Source organism: Chroicocephalus ridibundus, chromosome 3 (genome assembly GCF_963924245.1).
Source record: "Chroicocephalus ridibundus chromosome 3, bChrRid1.1, whole genome shotgun sequence".
In the NCBI taxonomy this organism is placed as follows: Eukaryota; Metazoa; Chordata; class Aves; order Charadriiformes; family Laridae; genus Chroicocephalus; species Chroicocephalus ridibundus.
In genome coordinates this window covers 88,899,039-88,921,311 of record NC_086286.1, presented here as the reverse complement: position 1 = coordinate 88,921,311, position 22,273 = coordinate 88,899,039, and the positions used below count along the sequence as shown (strand labels likewise).

The 22,273-nt window shown below is 37.8% G+C and overlaps 1 protein-coding gene across 3 annotated transcripts in view; it reads right to left on the bottom strand.

Annotated features, from left to right (window-relative positions):
* The window catches only part of RNGTT (RNA guanylyltransferase and 5'-phosphatase), a 189,688-nt gene that overhangs the window by 55,084 nt on the left and 112,331 nt on the right, over nucleotides 1–22,273 (bottom strand). For all 3 annotated transcript variants that reach the window (XM_063330003.1, XM_063330002.1, XM_063330004.1), the window contains one exon: nucleotides 9,906–10,006. In XM_063330003.1, coding sequence (XP_063186073.1) covers nucleotides 9,906–10,006 — 101 coding nt within the window. The remainder of the gene's footprint in view (nucleotides 1–9,905; nucleotides 10,007–22,273) is intronic.

The following is a 22,273-nucleotide window of genomic DNA, read 5'->3' as shown; positions in this document are numbered from 1 at the left end:
TTGAAAACTATTAAAGGCTTTTTACAAAGCACTAGATATTCCCCGTCGAAGTGCACTATGCGCACAAGCTCCATATCCAGTAGTTACTCTTCTTTTCCCGATTGCTTAGGTAAGTAACAACATGGATTCTACATTACCATTGACTCATCAGGCCTTGATTATGCAAATTAGTATCTCACAGACAGATACATGCACCTATAGCCTCACTGATTTTAATATGTTTCTACAATAGGATAAGCATCTTTTCCCAGAAAAAAAAAACAACATTATAAGCCGGGTGTTAGGTAAAAAGATGGCAAGTGGGAATTACCAAGCCTATGGGAGATCCTAAGTCATTAAAGTAACAGATATTAAAAATTCAATTTATTTCCTCAGAATGCAAATGTCCCTTAAAATGCTAATTTAAAAAAACCCTCATCATGTATTTATTTTTTTAAATCAATCATCACAACTTGAATCCCTACAAAACCACAGATACTGGATAATTATTCTAAAAAATAATTATGTAGGTTTCTTTTCTAATGCCTCTGAGGTTGTAAGATAAGCGCGTGTACGAGAAGTTTCTCTTGGCTATCAAACAGGGAAGGTGAAACTGCTGATAATCTCCCAGTGTTTTAGAAGCCCACAGTTGTATGCGTACCATATCGATAACACTGTCATACCAGAAATGCAAACAACCTGAATCGGGGTCATTTATTTTGTTGACATGTTTTGCTGATTCCAAAGTACTTGTGAATTCAGGAAGACACAAAAAGCCGGGCTTCTAATTCCTAAACCAATTTCAAAACATTCTGATGGTATCAAAGCAAATGGAATGGTATTCTTGGAGCTATGACTGTCATGAATTATTTTTATCTTTAATATATTCATTATTTAGTACTTATATCTGTTCTTTTATGATTTGTGAGTTTAGTATTACCAGAAAATTAAATAATAAAATGTTAAGAGTAAGACCGATGAAGAGCACAAAACACATACAGTATCTTTGGCTGTCCAGTCTGTTTGTTCTACTCTACCATGGTGATAATTTTTTCTCCTCTTCGTTTGCTTTATTCTTCTTTGAAATACACCACAGCATGCAAGGAATTCATCTGAGCTGAAGTTTTTTTTTCCTTAAATACATGTTTCTTTAATTCCAAACATGACAGAAAAATACTTAATATTCAGATCTCTAATAATCCTATACTAACGCTCTTTTCCAAACATCGTTTTAATGTACCAATCTGAAAACTCAAGAAAACAGACAATAAAAACTCATTAAGCAACAAATTAAAAAAAACCCACCAAATAACTGAATATTAAATCATACTGTAGGCAATTAATGCAAATAAAAATACTCTGAATTACGTTATCCTTTATAGCATACTCACAAAATACAGCAAAAACTTGTCTGAAGGAGACCAAATAGTTACTACATGCAAAAATGCACTTCAAAGAAGCTCATATCAATTTATAAAATCCATTAAAAACACTTTGAATGGGATGTTCAAGAATACTCAACTAATAACTCCTATAATTTAAAAAGTTAATTTATATTGGTGGAAAAGGAAAAAATATGTTCACAACTGAATTTCAGTAAGTCTGAGAGCAGCATATCTATTGTTCAAGCTATAGCAAAAGGAAGATGAACATTTACTCTACTTGAATTAGACAGTTTTTAAATTATTCATCTGGCAAACCTTTAGAGCACATAACAAAGAACAATGTCAAATTCCTCTTAATAAAAAATGCATGTTATTTTACTTTGCAACTCAAAAATCTTCACTAAAAGGACAATCCCACTATTTGTAAATTAAATGTAGGTACAGTAAGTATTCTGAAAAATCTCTATATAAAGTAAAGAAAGCACGGAGAAAGAAAAACAAAAATGTTTTAAAATATTTAGTAATTAAATGTCTAACAGCTCCATATTATTTGCAAAATATTTAACATCTGGTCTACAGGCAAGCATAGAATAACTCTGATTGGAAAGGATCTTCACAGGTCACCTGCCTCATGGTCAAAACAGGGTCAGCTTCCAAGTTATATCAGGTTGCTCAAAGCCATATCCATCCAACTTCTGAATATCTCCAAAGGCTCTCCAATCTCTCCAAGATTCTACAACTTGCCTGCCTGCTACAGCGTTTGACCTTTTCACACAGTTTCTCCTCCTGTCCTTCTACAGTTTGGGTCCTTTGCTTTTCATTCTTTCAACATGCATCTCTGAGCAGCCTGGCTCCATCTTCTCTATAACTTGCCATTAGGAAGTCGTAAACAGCAGTAAAGTATTACACAGCCTTCTCTTCCGCAGCCTGAACAAACGCAGTTCTCTCAGCCACTCTTTGTATGTCATGTTCTCCAATTCCCTTACTGTCTTGGTGGCCTTCCACTGGACTTGCTCCAGTGCACCTACGTCTTTCTCATACTGGGAAGCCCACAACTAGACACAGCAGTCCAGATGCAGTCTAACAAATGCTGAATAGAAGTGAAGAATCATCCCCTCCACCTGTGGTCCAGTTATCAGCTGGCCGCCTTTGCCGCAAGGGCTAATTGCTGCCCCAGTTTCAAAACTTTGCCCTCCAGTAGCCTGAGGCCCAGTTTGCTTACGTAGTCCCTAACTTGAACTTCCTCCCCTGTTGGTAACAATTCATTTCCCTGCTCTCTGCCATGAGGTTCAGGGATCTCAGAGGCCTAAGAGTAGACCTTGCCAGTCAAGACCAAAGGAAAAGAGGCACTGCATACCTCAGCCCTTCTCATATCTTTTCTCATGACATCTCCTGCCGCATCAGCAGCACCCAATTTTCTTTAGTCTTCCTTTTGTTACAAAGGTACCTGTAAAAGTCCTTCACTTATCTTCAACTCAAGCTGCGTTTTGGCTTTCCTAATTCCTTCTCTCTCCACCCAAACACTGTTTTTTTAATGTTCTCCACAGAGGCCTGTCCCTGTTTACATCTTCCATACACTTCACTGTTTGTGTGAGTTGACTCAGGAATTCCCCATTCAAGCACGCCAGCTCTCTGCCGTACCTGCTTGCCTACCTGCACGCTGGAAAATTGTGTGTCCTTGTCCATTTTGAGGAGGCTGTCCTGGAAGATCAACCAGCTCTCCTGGGCCTCTCTGCGCTTTAGGGGACCTGCCATGAGAGACTACCAACCTGTTCCTTGAACAAGCCAAAGCCAGCTATCCTGAAGCCTGAGATTACATTTCCACTGCCTGCTTCTCTCACTCCTCTTTTGGATTCTACTACCTTACAGTTGTTTAGCTGGGGACGGCATCAGCCTTCAATTTCCATATTCACAAGAAGCAAGAAATCTAAGCTACATGGCCAAATAGGAATCAAATATCTATCCAAATGTAAAATAGGGCAGAGAAGTGCATAGGAGATAAGAAAATGTTAGAGGCATATGGTCTTTGCGAGCTTTTCTTGATCTCGCTTACAGATAGAAATGGATCTTTAACAGAGTGGATAATCGTTATGATAGCTGACATGAGTAACCGGAAAGACTGCTTTAAGGCGGCAGCTAGCTCAAGAAAAAGCAATAGGGTCTATAAAACATACAAGGCTACATTTACATTCCATTTTGCAAGCATATAGATAATTTTAGGATGATATGAGGCAAAGGTTTTAAAAATCTGGATAAATGAGTAGCTAAAGTAGAATAATTATCTGACAGATGGAGATTGCCCCAGGCTGCCACTTGAACATATAAAAAGATGAGTCTGAGTTCATTTTTGAAATCCAACATTAGAAATTCCAAGAGCATCCTGAGTATTAGTTGTGGAAGGTACAACACTATGTTCAGTGTACCAGAGCATAAAAAGAGGTTAGATTCAAAGCCTTACTTTGAAAATAGGTTTTAAAAGCTGAAGTGTTACGAAGATTTTAAATGCCCTCAACATAAGCAATATTTCATAAATACTTAACAACATAGTACCGAGGTAAACTGTCTATCTACTAGTTTCCATCACAGTGTCAATGGTGGCAGTTGCGCGTGCATATTTCTGCCATGGTAATATTTGTGCTTGCCCTTCCCGTGCCACCACACTGCTCCTTCTACAAGTAAAATCCTCTCTCCGTCAGTTTGCACAACCCTGCCCCCTGCACTTCTTCAGAACTAGTAAGACCTACTGTGGAAACAACTGAACGCCTGAAGGTTAACAGCTAACCAAATTACTCCTTTCCTTGGTTTGCAACTCTTACATTCCATAAAAGGCAAGCAACTTCGAAGCACATGCTTCCTTTAACAACAGTACAGCCATAAATGCAGATAATATATTCCAACCTGCACCACTCCTGCTGTCATCCCAACACTGTGCATCTTTGCATCTATTTGCAACATCTTGTCCTTATTTGTTCCGTAATTGCTGTGTGACATCATCTGCATTCTGCCTCATAACTCCACTGTACCAAACAGAAATGCAGCCCCAATCTTGACTGTGATCTTCGGAGGCCAAAGGAATACGGGATTATTGTTTCTATCACCAGGGTATTATTTGTAAAGCTCCTGTTCTGTGAGGGATGGCACACGTGACAGCAACTTCGTGCTCTTTGATAACAAGCATTCTGCAAACAGGTGAGAAGGCAAAGAGTTCACGGCCCAAACCGACATTTTGTGGATCACTTAAACGGGGGAATGGAAAGAGAGGAGGGAGCAACAAAACACGTGCCAAACAGCCATGTCAGTTCTGCAGATCTTAGCTGATTCAATTAACTTCCACGTTTTTTCAGCCAGTTACCAATTATTTTTCAAAGCAGAAGAGAGAGGAAGACCAGCTTATAAAACAGATAAGCCACCCTATGACAGACAACATAGCTATACGAGAGCAAATCAAGAACACCACGGTTATTTTGAACCTGTTGCAGCTTCTTCCCCCAAAGCTCCTTCTAATTTACAGAAGAAAAAGGACAACATCACATCTAACAAAAGGAAAACATTCACTTGCCTGTAGTCATGATATTTCTATCTGGTTGTTTATTTGTAATTACCAATATATCCAAGATTTTAAGTCCCTGCTGTCAAGATTTGCAGCCCCACTGTCCTTGAATGTATTGTACTTTATCTCTCATTTTTCATTACTTGACAACGCCCAAGCTAAACAGAACTTTGCCTCAACACCGTTTGCTTCTTTTATTTCCTTAATGTGATCTACCTCATCATGGATATAATTAAAAAAAAAAAAACAATACAGACTTGTTACTAACAAAGAGTTCACGTCTACTTCAGATTACTATTTTTTTAAAGAAACGAGCCTTTATTTCTATTTCTTTCTTAGAAGATGAGTAAAATTCTTGATCCTTTCCATTACTTCAAGGTTCTGTATAAAATGTATATTATTCCATGATTTGAAATGGTATCAAATTGACCCAGTAAGAAATTAATTCAAAGCCAATAAAACCAAAGCCTTGCCTGTAATTTGATTTTAGCATGTCTGATTCAGATAAAATTAAAGGACTTGCACAGGCTAATTAAAAAACTGTTAAAGGAAGCACGGATATTTAAGAAATTCTGGTTTTGGAAGCTACCACAAATCTGGCACTATTTAGACATTTCCAGCTGATATTTGTGACATTTAAATAAGGCTCAGAGTTGGTTTGGGTTTTTTGGAATTTTTTTTTTTTTTTAAGAAATATTCTTAGAGTCAGATATTTGGGGGAAAAGCATCTTTACTGTTTAACAACAGACTTACAGCCTTCTCTGTAATATAAGTGAGATATTGCACACAGCAATTAAATATCCTCCGTATTCTCTTCTGATAAGGTCGTCTAACTTGAGGTCATTTGGAATCATATATATAGTCAGCATGACTAATCTTTTACCTCCCATTTTTTATTACTTGACAATGCCTGCGCTAAACAGAACTTTGCCTAAACACAATTTGGTTTTTTTTCCATGTGGTCTAGCTAATCATGGATATAATAAATTAAAAAAACCCAACAATATAGGCTTGCTACTAACAAACTACTTGAAAGGACATTGTAGAGAGGTTGGTGCTGGTCTCTCCTCACAGGTAATTAGCGATAGAACAAGAGGGAATGGCTTCAAGCTGCAGCAGGGTAGGTTTAGGCTGGACATTAGGAAAAAATTCTTCACAGACAGAGTGGTCAGACACTGGAACAGGCTGCCCAGGGAGGTGGTGGAGTCACCATCCCTGAATGTGTTTAAGACTTGTTTAGATGTGGTACTGGGGGATATGGTGTAAGGGAGAACTTTGTAGAGTGGGGTTGATGGTTGGACTCGATGATCTCAAGGGTCTTTTCCAACCTAAATGATTCTATGATTCTACAGAGTTCATGTCTACTTCAGACTCCAAACTTTTTTTTCCCTATGAGTATCATCATAACTTAGGAAAAATACAAGGTACTGTTATATGATCAAAGGGCTCCACTCCGCATTGCTGATGTGAGATGTGAGACCTTTATTTTAGTAATCCTGAAATGACAGGGAAGTGCTGGGACGCGGGTCTACCTCTTTCAAGCACACATAATGTGAGAGTTTTTCAGTTCAACTACTGTGTTTCACCAGACATAAACAAAAAGTACTCTTTTGTTTAGCTGATTTAATAAATTGTTGGTTGTTTTGTTTGTTCATTCGTTGGTTTGGGTTTGGTTTGGGTTTTTTTATAATAAAAGTAACTATATTGAAGCTATGAGAAGAGATTGAGAGAGAGCATAAACTGGAATTCTTGCAAACACAACATGAAAAGAGTTAATCTAACCATCATCCCGATGCTTGGACAGGCTGGACTATGACAATACACAGGGGACAATTACCATGGCTCAGCTGATAAGATGCAATTCACTAAGGTGCAATAATGCAATTTCTTTCAAATATGTGCACTGAAAAGGAGTGTCAGGATTAGGTCACTGAGGTTACAGAAACCCTGCCTTTCTTTGGGATGCACCAGTACATTTTTTTTTCTTTATGTTTATTCTTTGTTATGCATTCTTCATCTTTGTAGGGAAGCATATTCTAAAAGTACTTCATAGATAATAAGCCCAATCCTTCTGCCGAATTCAATGGCAAAACCCCCTCTGATATCAACAGTGAAATAACAGAACCCTAGATAAAAACAACTGGTCATTCATCCGTAACTGAACTACATCTGGGGTGAAACACAGCAGCTATTTTGCAGTTAATGTTACTATTGCAGACTGATCTATGGATGGAAATGTACAACTGAAAGCACAGGGGAATTTTAGGTAGATGGAAAATAATCATACTGACTAAAATCTGGCAAACTCCCAGGAGGTAACACCGTTATTCATACGAAAAATGCACAAGACTGTTTACAATTGTTCAGGATCTCAATTACTTATGCCATCCAAAAGACATGTCCAACAGCTGACAGTGCTCTAATCTCATGCTACTGAATAAATAATGCTCCTGTATGCTTTTTTCACTATTTAAGTGAATAGGGAACTATTAAATACAAGGGCTGCATGGCTGGAGTTTTGTGATACGGACTCAGCCTGTATCACTACTGGCTGGGCTGCAAACTGTGATAAAATCACACACACTTGTAGCACAGGTTTAGATATGCCTGCGTTTCAAGATTTAAAGATGAGCCTGTAGATCAGAACAGAGGACCTGGAAATTACAGACAATCCCCATTCCCATTGTTTCAAGCTGTCAAGTATTTGAGATCGATACTTTGACTTTGGCTCCTCATTTGTCAGTAACGGATCAATACAAAGGCATACCTTCTGTTTCCATAAATATTCTTGCTTAACTTTACAAAAACAACACACGAATTCTGTAACAGTGCTTTAACCACATCTGTATTACTCTGCTGCCAAATGCATGCCAGATTTCTCTTTGGATTACTGAAGAAGGAAACTTTTTTTTTAACCTAAAAGGTTGAAATGAATATCAATGTTTGCTTTTAATCTCAGTGGGGTGGGGGGAGGCAGGAAGCCTAACATTGTCACGTTAAAATTGCCAGGAGCAAGACATTCAGTTCATCAAAACAGAATTTTTAGTTATACCAGAAATCAACCATTTTATTATGGTAGCACTCAGAACTCAGGAACTGCCTTTTTACAGTCCAAAATTAAAGATGCTTCTTTTAAAACTCTAGTCAATAACTTCAAAATCAGTATAATTCTGATGTTTTCACAAATGAGTTCAGATTTTACCAAGCGATAAATTGGATACTCAAATTAACAACTGAAGCAGTTAAACACAGAGTATTTCATTCATTGTTTGTGTTTAACTGGGCAGAAGCTACTGTTTCATAGGTCATTACTTAACATAAATACCTCTCTCCTAACAATGGCAAATTATTATTTTCCACTCAGTACTTCATTAACTTTTCTTTTTGTTGGATGAATGCACTTATGTTACTAATAGCAGTCAACTGTCATGTGAGTTGAAGTAAAACATATCTGGAAGAATTGTACTTTATTTATCAAATGTCAGATTGGTAGCGTTATGTTTTTCTTCTGCGTGTGAGAGGAACATAAACATTAACATATTTAAGTATTACAGTATTTACAAACTAATTCAGACAATTATTTCCACAATATGAGCAACACACTTATTTGCACATAGCTGGAATATAGTAGAACTTTTCTAAATGTTAGAAAGCGTTTCCAGTTCCACAATGGATCCACCATTCTTTAATAACTTGCTACTAACTGCCCAACTTTTAAGAAACAGTTTTTTGCTGGCTCATATTTGATAACCTTTTTATGTTCCGATCAAATAATCTATGATGTAATATATAGCACTGACAGTTTTGTATTTGAAATCGGTGATAACTAATCAAGCAGAAACTCCTTTTTTAATGTGAAATGAAAAATCTGTTGTGTTTTGCTTCTGAATCACAGGCTACTACTGTACCTTTATAAACTTCAGCAGAAGTCATAAGAATACCATACTAAAAATAACCTTCCTATCAAATAATGGGTAATTTTTAATTTTTTTTTTTTTTTTACATAACATTGCATTTTCAAATACAAAAATCTGAATAGATAATTCTGACCTCATGAAACGCTTAGAGTTGAGTACATTTTGCAGAATAAATCCCATATCCTTAAGAGACTCTCTATTCATCAAATATATTCATTAACATGACACGCAAATGTTTAAAAGTTAGATGGGCCATTATTAGCACTGTGGAATACGTAAGCAATATATGAATTAATTGTTTAATCATATTGAGTTGCCCGTGGCACCAAGAAAAAGAAAAGCTAAATGTCAGTATTTCAAACTGACAGTTGAAATGAGTCCCAGATGTTAAAACATTAAGCAACCTAAAAATCAATTAACTTCGTTTTAAACAAAATCTTTTCCAAAGCAAGCTTTAATCTAGTGACTCAATCTTCCCCTTGCCCTCCCTGGCACAATTGAACATGGAAATCACCCTTATTTAATATGCGCAGTGACTGAACTAAGCAAATAGTATGTTGAACTGATGTAAAGATTCACACGTCCTCTGCCATTTGAACTCACTGGTTTTGATTAAGATTTTAATGGTTTTAAAGGAAATATCAAAGAATATCTATCAAGTCAAAATGTCGAGTCATGTTTTTCTTTAAGAAAAACATTGTGCAGTTATTCTAAAATGGAAGAAAGCTTAAGTTGTTATTGTTTTGCATAAAACCAATGAAAAATAGTTATTTTATAAAAGAACTTAAGCTAATACAGCCTGCCTATTTTCTAAAAACATAAGGGGTAGTGCCAAATCCAAAAAGGACTTTTTTTAGAAATGTTATGAAACTTAGTTTAAGAATGAGCAAATTTACATTATAAATATCTGCCATTGTTTTCAGTACAACACTGATTACAACAGTTGCCTATAATTTGAATGAACAAATTCTACAGAATACAGAAAGGCTTAGCCCCAGGAAATGTCAAGAAATATCAGAGGAGAGATTAACTGCTAAGGGACATTCACATTTAAAAAAGGAAGAAATTACATACCCCTCTCCACCAATTCTTGTTATCTTTAGACGAAAATCAACAGAGTTCAGGCTGGGTGGCTTCCATTTCAAAATATCATCGCATCGACCAGGCTTGTATTTCTGAAGAATATTAAAAAGCAGTTTAATTATGCTTATTGGTTTTCACTGGTTTTAAAAGTAACAATTCAGCATTTCAGACTATATTAGCTGTCTCTAATGAATTACAATACTGAGTCACTGAAACAATGAATTCCATTACCACTGAGGTAGTTGTGCTTCACTACTTTATTTGCTGCTCCCTTTTAAAACTGCTTAGCGCTGTAGCCAAGCCATTGCATATAATAAAAAGCTGAGAATGGAAATAAAAATTAGCATACTTCATTATCTCTCTCTAGCTACAGGAAAATTTCAAGAAAGAAAATAAGACAGCACAGTAGCAAATGAAAACACTGATAGGACACGCATAAAAGCTACACTTAGGATAATCTTGACATTTTTGAACAATTTTATGAACAATATTTTTGTTATCCATTCTGTTGGCTGACACAACATGAAAAAGCCAGTAGTTGCCACACTGCCAACTATCAGAAAGGCCCATCAGAAACATGTTCTTTAGTACCAATGGAATTTAAGTTACTTAAAGATTAAAGTACATCATGACATACAAGAACATAAATAAGGGAACATCCGTTGCTTAAGAGAAAGGGTACACATTTGAATTGAAAGTTGCAAGGAGCAATTTTCTCTTTCACTAGAGCTTTGGTTTCTCATGGTCTCTTCTATCATCCACTTTGATCTACTGAGCTGCCATTTTGTTGATCCTCAGCTAATAGCATGAGCCATCTTGCTAACCATTTCCTTACCAGAATATCTTTCATGGCGATGGAGAAAATCAGAATTAACATGAAGAGGGCAAAAGTAAAAGAGTAATTTGCAGATGCACAAAATGAGAATTTTCAGTTGTTACATACTTATTAATCCACAATGAGAAAATTTATACAATTTTACCTAAAAAAACACCAAGAATGTCCACTGTCTTTTGGTAACACAGCGATCACTAGCATCACATTGCACCCGTGCTGTGTTAAATATTTGCAAAACACAAAATTTACTCATAATAAACCTAACAGATCTAAAGTGACAAAGGCAGATAAGAATTTTCTGTTTTCTGACCTAAGAACAGAAAGTTATTCCTTCCAAAATAAATGCAGCACATGTTGCTTATAATTTCTTGATGAAAAGGTATTGTTTAAGCAATTTACGAAAACCAGAAAATGTTTCAGCAGTAAAGAAATATTCCTTTAGCTGCCACCATCCCGCTATTCCTTCCCTCATTTCTCTGGCTTTTTTCCATTCACCAGAAATATCTTAACATTCCAGTGATCTCATCTTTAAATTCTTACAGTAATGAAATTTATCTTGCTCCTTAGTTTTCTCCTCTACTTTCCCAAACTAAAAATCTGCTATCATGCAGTATGGTGCTAAAAACATTCATGCCATACATACTGACTGATATTAAATAGACAAAACAGAATATACAAAATATGATGCTAAGTAAAGCTTTTCAGATCATCATTTTTATATATATTTTTTTTACATATGGATTATGTAATTAAATATATTTTGAAGTATCTACATTCAATCTTACAGAAAGAATTTATTATTTTAGTACATATTTAATTGACTGTGTGCATTGAGCATGAGAATTACGATAAAGGTAGATGGCACTGAAGTTTCTTTTTCAGTTAACTTTTCCTGCCATTTCCTTGTACTTATATCTGATATAGAGAGAATATGAAATTAAATTTTATATAACTTTTAGTAATAAAATTTGTCCCAGGAATAATAGGACAAAACGCAGTGTTCACAAAGACATTATTTGTTGCTATTTCTCATCTGCTGTTTCTAATTTGGCCAAAGACAATTACTACTACTGGGTATTTACTACTTAATTCAAAGAACTACGGTGAACACTTCCGTTTGTGACAAATTTCTCCACAGACAGTGAGAATTTAATTTATGAAACAACTGCTACGGCAGGTATGAAGGAACACATGGCAGAGCTGAGTAGCTGAATTTGCTGGAACAGGTATGAATTTTGCTGTATGGAACAGAAGATTCATCTTAATGGTTGCTCTTCACTCTTTTAGCATGACTGAGGTATTCAACCATTCCATAAAAGTGACATTTGTCAATCATACATAAATCCTAAAATCTTGTATTAAGCCTCTATGTAGCATGGCTTCTAATTTATTGACTTGCAATAATCTTCTGAGCAAGATTACTGTAGTGTTTACAGTGATGTATTTATGAATATGTACTCAAGTAATAAATTTCTTTTTCAGCAGTAGGTCATATTTTTGAGACCTTATGAGCTATTATGACTAGACTCAGTCTAACTGACTTTAGACAGCAATCTCCGCTTGTTTAATGTATGGCTTCAAACCACACTTTTACATATTATTCATTTAAAGAGAAGATAAAGAGAGGCTAATAGTCCTCAAGACAGAGGAAATTGTCTCTTTTGTATGGAAATACCATTCCAAATCAAAAAACACCCCATATTTTGTGTCCAAAAGGTAAATTTGGAGTGCTTTTGCATTCACAAGTGCTAAATATTTCCTCCCAACCATAAACAGAAGCCTTACTTTCTGGAAAAACAACAACAGGATTGAAACATACACCATCTTGAAAACTAAAGACCAAGACTTCTTCTGAGCAATGTGAGAAAATACAAAGGCCTTTAAGGGAGGACCAAAGGCTTCTTTCAGGATTGCAGACTCTGACCTGCTTCTGCCTGGAACGTGACTCCTGAAAATGCTAGATGCTTCTTTAGGAAATGAATTTTTATTAACACGAAAAGAATAAATCAACCTCTCTGAGTGACAGCACTGAAATCCGGAGGAAGAGCTGCATCTGATCTATATAACAACCCAAGAATGGCCTCACTAGAGCTCTAGCATCCTGGCTCTGACAGCGGCCAAAAAGCATATGCTCAGGGAAGGTGAAAAACAGGGCGATCATATATGATATTTTCTACTACTACTACTCTCTCAGGAACTATCCGTTTCCAAGCTCAGAGTCTTCCTGACGTGGATGTGATTCAAGTGTGATTCCTATGTATTTAGTGATTTTCAGTTTTGCCTGCACAAGCTTGTGTAGCTCTCCAGTAAGACCCTGTAAACTTCCACCCGCTGTTACAGCCCGCAGCACAGTGTCTCACACACAGCCTGACTCCACTGCAAGAAAAAACATCACCTTTTGTTTCTCTTGAACCAGCTTTTGTTGGTTTCGAAGACTTGCACTGCCTAGGGCTCATATTAAGAGAGATGCTGAACACTCAAGCCCCATTGCTTCTGTGCTACTCATAGTTTCATCTGCTTCCATGTGCATGGAAACACACTCACCTCAGAGGCTATCAATTTACATGTGCAGTTACAATTTTTTTCTCCACATATATCACTCAACATTTATCTACACTGAAGATGATGTGCTGTTTTATCTCTCAGCCACCTAATCTTGTAAGGGCTTACTATAATTCTCCACAATCAGCACCAGCCCTTGCTGATCCAGCAAAACCCCATCACTTTACAGTTCACCCTGTTTTCCAGCTTGCTTATGGGCAGTACAGGTGAATCCTCTCCCTGGTGAGGACTGACCAGTACCCCATCCCCCGACTCCTACTTTTTAACCAATTACTTATCTATGCAAGAACCTGTCTTTTAGTTACTTCACATCTCACATCTGTCTTACAGAACCTGTCTCACATCTGCTTTAGTTACTTCAAGAGGTTTTTGTTATAAACTTTCACAGAGCCTTTCTGGAAGTCTTGGCGGGGGGAATACCATGCAATCCTTACTCAAATGATTTTTGATCCCTTGGCTAGAGAGCCATAACCTTCCTTTCAAAAAAGCACATAGTTTTCTGCAACTACATCATGTTTACCCAGGTATCAACTACTATATTCCTTATTATAGTCTCTACTCTTTTGTCCAGTACAAACATCAAGCTTACAGCCCTTACTCCTTGTCTGATCTTCCATAACACCTGCCCCCACCCTCAGTTTTTTTAATTGACATTGTATTTTCTACCCTCACATGCGTAGGAACCAATGTATATATTCCACACAGAATCTACTACAGGATTTTTTCAAAGTCTTTTTCCAAGACTGACAAGTTACAGCCTCCGAAAAGTCAATACGAAACCACCTTCACGACAGAGAGGAACAACTATTCCAAGATCAGTAATGAAAAGCAATGTTTTGACAGGATATATCTGCATACCTGTAATTGCACTGCTGGATCCACAATTTTGACTCAGTGTTAATTTTAAAATTAATTGACTGGCTTGCTTGAAGGGGAGTGGGGGAGGATTTGTTCTTTACGATAGAGTTATCTCTCTTGCCTTTAGAACCTGCACAGTGTGAAACAAACCTCAGCTAACCTTTTGGTCCTATTAATAAAAAATTGAGGAAAAAATATATCTACCACACTTCAAGTCAGCCAAAGAGATCTTGCCTAGAAAGCAATGGCAATAAAAAATACACTTTGCACTATTACACTTAGTTTTGACCATTGTCAAATAACACCACTCTCACTTCACAGCGGAATTGTTAACACTGAGCACCTGGTAAAGGTAACAGGTAATTTACCCCTATCTTTCTGAAACAGTTGCAAAGACTTAGATATGCAATCAGACTTCAAAGCTCATATCAAGAACAAGTTATACAGCCCCCAGACTACTTCTGTTACCACAAAAGACAGAAATTCACAGAAATTTAGCTTAAAATGAGAATTTAACCAAAGGCCACATTAATAATCCCCAAGAAGGAGATTCATTTTTGTGACAGATGAGTCCATACGCACGATACAGCAGTAGTAAGTTCTTGAGTTTGAATGTTAAGTGCTAAATCGATTTCTTTAAATATGAGCTGGAACCAAACAAGAATTCTGCTTGTTAAGTATGTGAAAACTTCACCTTAGATGAATCATTGCATACTGCAGACCTGTTCTGCCTGAAGTTATTCTACATTCTAATTCCCAAACAAAATGTGAAGCAATCTGTCTGAGATCAAACTACTCCCTAGCATTTTAAATATAGCATTCATAGCAATGCTATCCTCACGACCACCTCCTGACAAATACGGATGTACAGGACTACTTCTAAATCATATCAGGCCCCATATCATCTCAAATACAAAGTTCATGCTTCAGTCTGAAGTCTGTCAGCCTCGTCTAACCACAGAAATTGGAGCTTCACATCAAAAGTGTACATTATCAAATCAGAAACTATCTCAAATAGCTTTAAAGGATGACCTCCTGGAGTCCCTTCCAACCTAAACTATTCTACAAAGTTGTAATCTCTCTTTCAATGCTTGTTCTGTTAGCAACCGCATTGGGTGCACTTCCACTAGCATTTTAGTTTGCAAAAGTAATGTACTTTCAAAGTAAATCCCCCAGTTGTTCCTACTCAGTACACGTTAGTTGAGATAGCTGTGCAGCTCTGGTGCATGCAATTTGGGTTCTATTTACATAAAACCAAACTTGAAGGTTCAATTCAGGAACACACCTAATGCACGTCTCCCCACAGTATGAACGCTACCGAGTGTCCAAGAGTCCAAGGCAAAGGCTGTACCATTGTGGTGCTCCCTAGCACCTACCTAGCAGAGATGAACCTGAGCTGTGAAGACATCCTGCAATATATTGAAATGCTATTTAAAGAAACAACAGCGTCAGCGCCTTCAGGTTGGCTATGAACCCCTAGCCCTCAAAGTTTTATAACTCTGCTATTCACTCAGCATCTACCCAACATTTCTTATATCTTTGTTGTGTTATTATTATTATTAAAAATGCCCTACATTTTGTGGTCATTCTCTCCTGGCAGAACCCCAGCCCCTTTCTTTTCATCATTCCTTTAATTTTCACAACCTTCCATTCCAGTCAGGCCTTCTCCCAATAGCAGTGTCAACCACCACAGTCTCCTAGAAGATTGACCTTGGCCACTTGGTACTTGTCAGATTGAGCTAGTGGACCGAGAGCTCCTCCAGCGGCAGAATAACTGGCAGAATCAAGACGTTACTAACCTCAGGAGTTCTGCTGTTTACAAGAGCACTATCAATCAGTATCACCTTAGCTCAAGAGGATGAAGGCCAGGGACAACAGAAGTAGCATGGCAAATGTACCCCTATTATGGAGATCTTGAACTTCAGACAAGAGCACAATAATGAACCTAAAACTCATGTGCACATCCAACAACCTGGGATGTAGAATCATCACAGCCCAACACAAAGCACATCCTCTGGCATCCATCTCAGGCTGCTGAATCGCATTGATTCCTAAATCTCATAACTCAATAACCTCCGTAGGTTCAAGTGGGTCCATTCAAGCCACAGGTAGGGGTTTTTGTTAGACTCTAGTGGGCCATTTTAGCACTGCAGGGCAAACTGATGGGTTGCTGGGTCATGTTGAAGCCCAATCCCCTGCCCTGTCCCAAAAGTATTAAATCTAGCTGTCCCCTTCCTCCACAGCTGCCCATAGAGGGGGCCACTCTTTTTTCCTCTCCCTACAAGTCAAGAGAAAGGCTGGCCCTCAGAGAAGAAAGTTCTGTTATCTGAACTTTTGCTGACACATTTCTTGCTAGTTGCAGATATCCCTCCCCTACAGCTTTTGGGTTTGCCTACGGCCATGTGTCTTCTCAGCATTTGAATTCAATGGGTGGTTCAGTAGGAAGCTGAAAACATGGGCAACGGGGATGTTAGTGGCCCATAATGAGGATGAGTTTCACTCCAAACAGCTGCTTTTATATGGGATAGACTTTGCTGCTTAGTATTTTGTAGGAGGAAGAGTGGGGTTGGTTTCTGGGACTGCATTCTGGGCAGGCAGTCTGGGCTGTGGGGTGTTGTTGACTCACCATGAAGACACCCACCTGGAAGACTGAGTAATTTCAGCCTAAAGTCTAGACAAAACAAATGGTTCATTTCTCCTAGCGACTGAAAAGGAAGAAGTGGTGGGATGACCAAGAGAGAAGTTCGTGCCTCATCAAGAAGTGGAAGAGAAGATTTCCTTGACAAGGGTGCCTTACTATCCTAATAAAGCCTCGTCAACCAGCTCTACCTCCCTAACCCTTATTAAATACCATCTTCCTGAAGTGCAGCAGCACCTAACACAGGCCACCTTACATTTCTTCCTCATCTTCCCTCACTCATTCCACCTCCAAGTAACAGGAACGCAGCAAATTTTCTTGCCTTTCTCCCGAACAGCACAACGCTGCTACCTGTCAGCTGTAATCTCCCCTGAGTTAACTGGTCAGATCTAGCCCTGCAAGGTATCCCGACGGCTGCTAAACTGGCAGCCGCAGGCATACACCAGTTCAGAAAGAAGGTTGAAAAAAAGGGGCAGAGAAGGCTCAGGGCAGATTTGTTTGAATAACCAGGCTTGCCCAAGAGGTGCGGCAGGTTGAGTACCACTGGGGAGTAAGGGCAGATGTGGTAGGAGGGGTGGGGTTAACCAAGACGGCTACTGCGAATCTACTGGAGTTCTTTTAAATCATCAAACGTAAGTTGCCACATTGCAAATTACATTAGCATTTAACCACCCTGAAAATGCAATAAATTGCAATTAAGTATCCTTGAACATAAAATATAAATATTAAATCTTTACATCTCCAATAATTTTAAGTTTTAAAGAAGTTACCTTGCTATTTCATATTTTAACGCCAAGAAGAAACTTCTGTCATTACATAAATGGTATCCTGATATTTAGTTAGACTTATTTTGCAGGACGAATACACTAAAAGCATTTTAAAAACACTGTAGAATGCTTCAGGTTGACAAACAGTAAGAAATATTTGTTCTGTTGTAAAATCCACCCATTTCCATTACCTATATTCTTCTGTGTTTTAATTAAATCCTTTGCAAGCAACTTTGTATTCAACATGATGCTAAAGCTTTCACTTGACAGGAAGAAGTTAACTACTGCAAACCTATAACAACAACAAATCTGCTCTTCTTTCCTATTCCACACAATAGTTGAATGTTTTCTCTGAAGAGCTCTACTTAATTCTGAGGCCTCTTAATACCCATAGGGCAGCTGCTGCCCTACCCAGTCTAATAGTTTGCATTCAGCTGTGTAAACATAAAGACAGAATGATTACCTAAAATGTGTTTTTATTTTCTTGCACTACAGACCCTGGATCATTTTAAAGAACCAAACGGATCGATTATAATAAATCATTTCAGGCTAGAGCTTATAGAGAGATGAGCCGAAGAAACAGAAGTTGCTAATGTTATTGACAGATGATGTGAATAAGTCACATCAAAGGATCAAGAAACCACAAGATGAAAGGCAACCATTGACTCAATTGTATATTCATAGATTTTTAGAACTGGAAACCATTACTAGGCTCATTGAGTCAGCTCTGTTGCATATAGGACGCAGAAACTTGAACAATAATATTTATATCAAGCTTATAATTCGTATTCAAATTACAGCACACCTTTATGAAAGATACCAAGTGATGAAAGAAATCACGACATATATCAAGGGAGGTTACCATGGCCATTTATTACACTCGTGCTTAAAAAGGTATGCTTATTTCTACGCTGAATCTTGTTAATGCCTTAGTTTAGACTGAAGCCCAGCACTCCATGTAATTACTTGCCTTTTTAAGATAAAATGACTAAGTCTGAGTCTCACTGCATGGGTAATTTTCCAGTTGGCTAATGTACGCATCTTCATAGTGTAATTTCAGGCAACAGAACCGAACCTACTGTTCCAGTATTCTTTTCAATGCTTATTTATACAGCGGTACACAAAAGAAAGTGTATATGTACTTTGTATTCTTTTTCATTGCATTGAAAGGTGTTGATAACTAGCTGAAATAATTCTTTTCAGATTCACGCCTTTATCTGGGACTTAATACACTTGCTCCTGGATACACAGCCCACATTTGGCTGTATTCAGGCACCATCATAACACCAAATGGTTAGTCTACACGACTGATCTTTTGGGAAAATAGAGTTTGCTGAAAAAGTTAGGAATAGTAACAAAGTGACCATAAATATAAACACATTAAAAAAACCCCAAACCCTATCATTAAAACCTCTCATTGTAACATACTTTATCAGTCACAAGAAAAAGAAGAAAAAATACTCAAGCACAAGACATTAAATTCTACTTAAGGAAATAAGTTATCCCACCAGCAGTTAATCTGTAACTCTTCCACTGTTCTTCCCCATGTATTCTATTTTCTTTGCCTGGTAAAAAACTAGGCAAAAGGGAACGTGGCACCAGAATTGTCTCGGTCATTGATGGGTAAATATGACTAATGCTTGTTCTTGCTCTATATTGAGCAGGACACTGAGAACTGGAAGAGAGAGAGATACTAGTCTGATCTCAGGCCTATAACACTCCCTGGTTGAGGAGCAGAAAGTCCAGATTTTTTTATTGAAATCTGAGGCAAACAGGTTATTTGAGAAGACTGCTTTGAGAGTAGTGGACTCATCCCTAACTCATATGTTTGGAGGTGAAGGCAAACTATGTTGTACACTATGGCATTTATGGTGTTCGGTGGTGATCACTGCTGATCGGTGAATCAGCTTCAAAGATTATTGATCATACAGAAAGCTACTTTGCATGTTGATGACCTAGGAGACAAAGGACAGTAAGGTCCAAGAGTAAAAGCCTCCAGGTTCAAACGACAGGGTGCGTGATTACAAAGACAGAAAAAGTGACTAAAATTTTCCATTGTTTACTCTAAATCAATGGATTAACACCAGGATAATACTACCTACTAAGACCAACTATTATCAGACAGTAAGAGAAAAATATTATTGTTTACTCTTGCATTAAACCACCACATTTGGTTGTTATTTAAAATATCCCAGAGCTGGCCAAACTGATTATGTATTCCACACCAAAATCTTTTCTAGAGGTCAAGATCTGCCAAATACATTCCACATACTTTAGAGTCAGAAAGTGAACTCTAAGAAATTCTCTCACTGGGGTCTGACCATGCGAATGGTCCCTGGGCATCCCATAGACGCTGGCCACACTAGTTTTCACCCAGCTCCACTCTTTAAGTAGCTAGAAATAACCATCACTGTCCCTATCATCACTGTCATCCCATCTCACCCCTGCTCAGCATCTCCTTCCTTGGACAACCGTTGTACTGCCCACAAAGTGCCACTTGGCCAACCCTTACGTACATCCGAAGCCTATGAACCAGGTTCCTAAAGGAACAGCTGAATCACAGAGGTAAAGAAAAAAATCCCTATTGAAATCACTTTCTAGACCATAATTTTGCGGCTTAGAAAATTTTATTTAGCCTTGTCAGAACTAATGGAACTAATGTGAGCTGACTGTGATTGTTAAGGATGAGAACTTTTCAAATCGTTTCCAAAGAAAAACATAATTGTGACTGCTCCCGAGAGAAAGCTTTTTTTCCAAGACTAGCTTGGAGAAATTCAGTCATATCAACAAAGAGTCTGATACCTGTGAACCCAGTTGAGACAATTTATTTAGATTTCTAGAATACCTTTTATAAAGTAAAAAAAACCAGCTCATGTTTTTGACTGCATAGGAAAAATTATTTATATGGAGGGCTTTCAAGCCTACAAAACTGTATTGAGCAGTTGGCATTGAATTGAATGTTTAAGTGTTCATTATTTCCGCAGGTTGAGAAACATACTTGGGCATTTAAAATATGCATTTACAAGCAAGACAAAATGATTATAAGAAGGCAGAAAAACAATGAGATGCTAAAGCTGAAGTATAAACAATATTGGTTGATCAAGTTTGGAAAGTCTGAAGATTTCAGAGGCATCTTAGAAGTTTCTATCAATGAATGCAATAGATGAAACTTTGATAAATGCAGGTCAGCCAGGGAAAGATGTGTTGCATTTAACTTGTCTGTAGAGATTCCGCTAAGAAAAGGTGCTTTAATGAAATCTCTTCAGTGGCACTCACTGACTCAAACATGATTAGGATTCCTTTATTCTTTAGAAAAACAAATCAAATGCACCCAGTACTGACTTCTTTCCTGTGGATGTTTGACAATTTCTGTATAAAACTCTTGAAATTTTAAAGCAGGCAGGTTTTTCGTAAATAGGAGTCAGTTGTCCGTACATTTATAAAGGAAAGACAGGGAGATGCGGTTTGTAAGTACTCTTAAGAGCGATGAGGCTAAGAGTAAACTAAACACCAGTACTTTCCAAACACCTGTCATTCTTGAAAGACATTTTCATAGTTGAGAGAAAATAGAAGAATCTAAACGCTGAATGGAAAATACATAAGAATTCAAAATGGCTGCAAAGTTTGTACCACTCCAAAACAGGATCCAAACACTTTCCCACATCATGCAAACACTTTACACACCTTGTATCAAGTCCTTCAACCACCACAACCTGTGTCTAACTGTGGACAGATGGTTATGACACCCTAATCTAAAAGATGACGACAAAAAAGGCAAATTCCTCCCTTTCGAAAAAAGTCTTTCAAACAAAAATAAAAGAAAGTAATGAATGCTGCTTTTAACGCTTAGTGTTCTAAGTTACTGATTCAAACCACCCGGACAACCAAAGAGCTGCAGTCACCACTAAACATCAACTTTTTGTCGGGTTCAGTAATTTGATCAGAATGCAGAGACATCCCGATGTTCAACAAATATTTGATGAGCTTGAAAATAAGGTTATTAATGAATGCCAAACATGATACCATGTACTGCCTTGGCATCATAGAAAAAAAAATTTGTAGACAATAACTTCTAAAGCTCATATAACATGGGGAAAAGACAGGTTCCTTGGCTATGCTCAAATCATTTAGTGTCCACAACTGAACCAAAAAGATGACAGAGCAAACTCCCAGTTACAAAGTTTTAAATAACTCGTTACTTGACAGTGAAATCACCGCACTGCTTTAACTCCATGTACTCCTTGAGTACTGTGTGCAGTTCTGGGCCCCACAATTTAAGAAGGATGTGAAGGTCCCTGAATGCATCCAGAGGAGGGCAACAAAGCTGGTGAAACGGCTGGAAGGCCTGTCCTTTGAGGAGCGGCTTAGGACTTTAGGCTTGTGTAGCTTGGAGAAAAGGAGGCTGAGGGGCAAACTCATGGCTCTCTACAGCTTCCCGGAGAGGGAACGTGGAGAGGGAGGTGCTGAGCTCTTCTCCCTGGAATTCAGTGATATGGGTCATGGGAACAGTTCAAAATGGTGCCAGAGGAGGTTTAGACTTGACATTAGGAATCTTTTTTTTTAACCAAGGGTGGTCAAACACTAGAACAGCCTTCCTAGAGAGGCAGTCGACGCCCCAAGCCTGTCAGTGTTTAAGAGGCATTTGGACAATGCCCTTAACAACATGCTTTTTAACTGTTCATCGGTCCTGAAGTGGTCA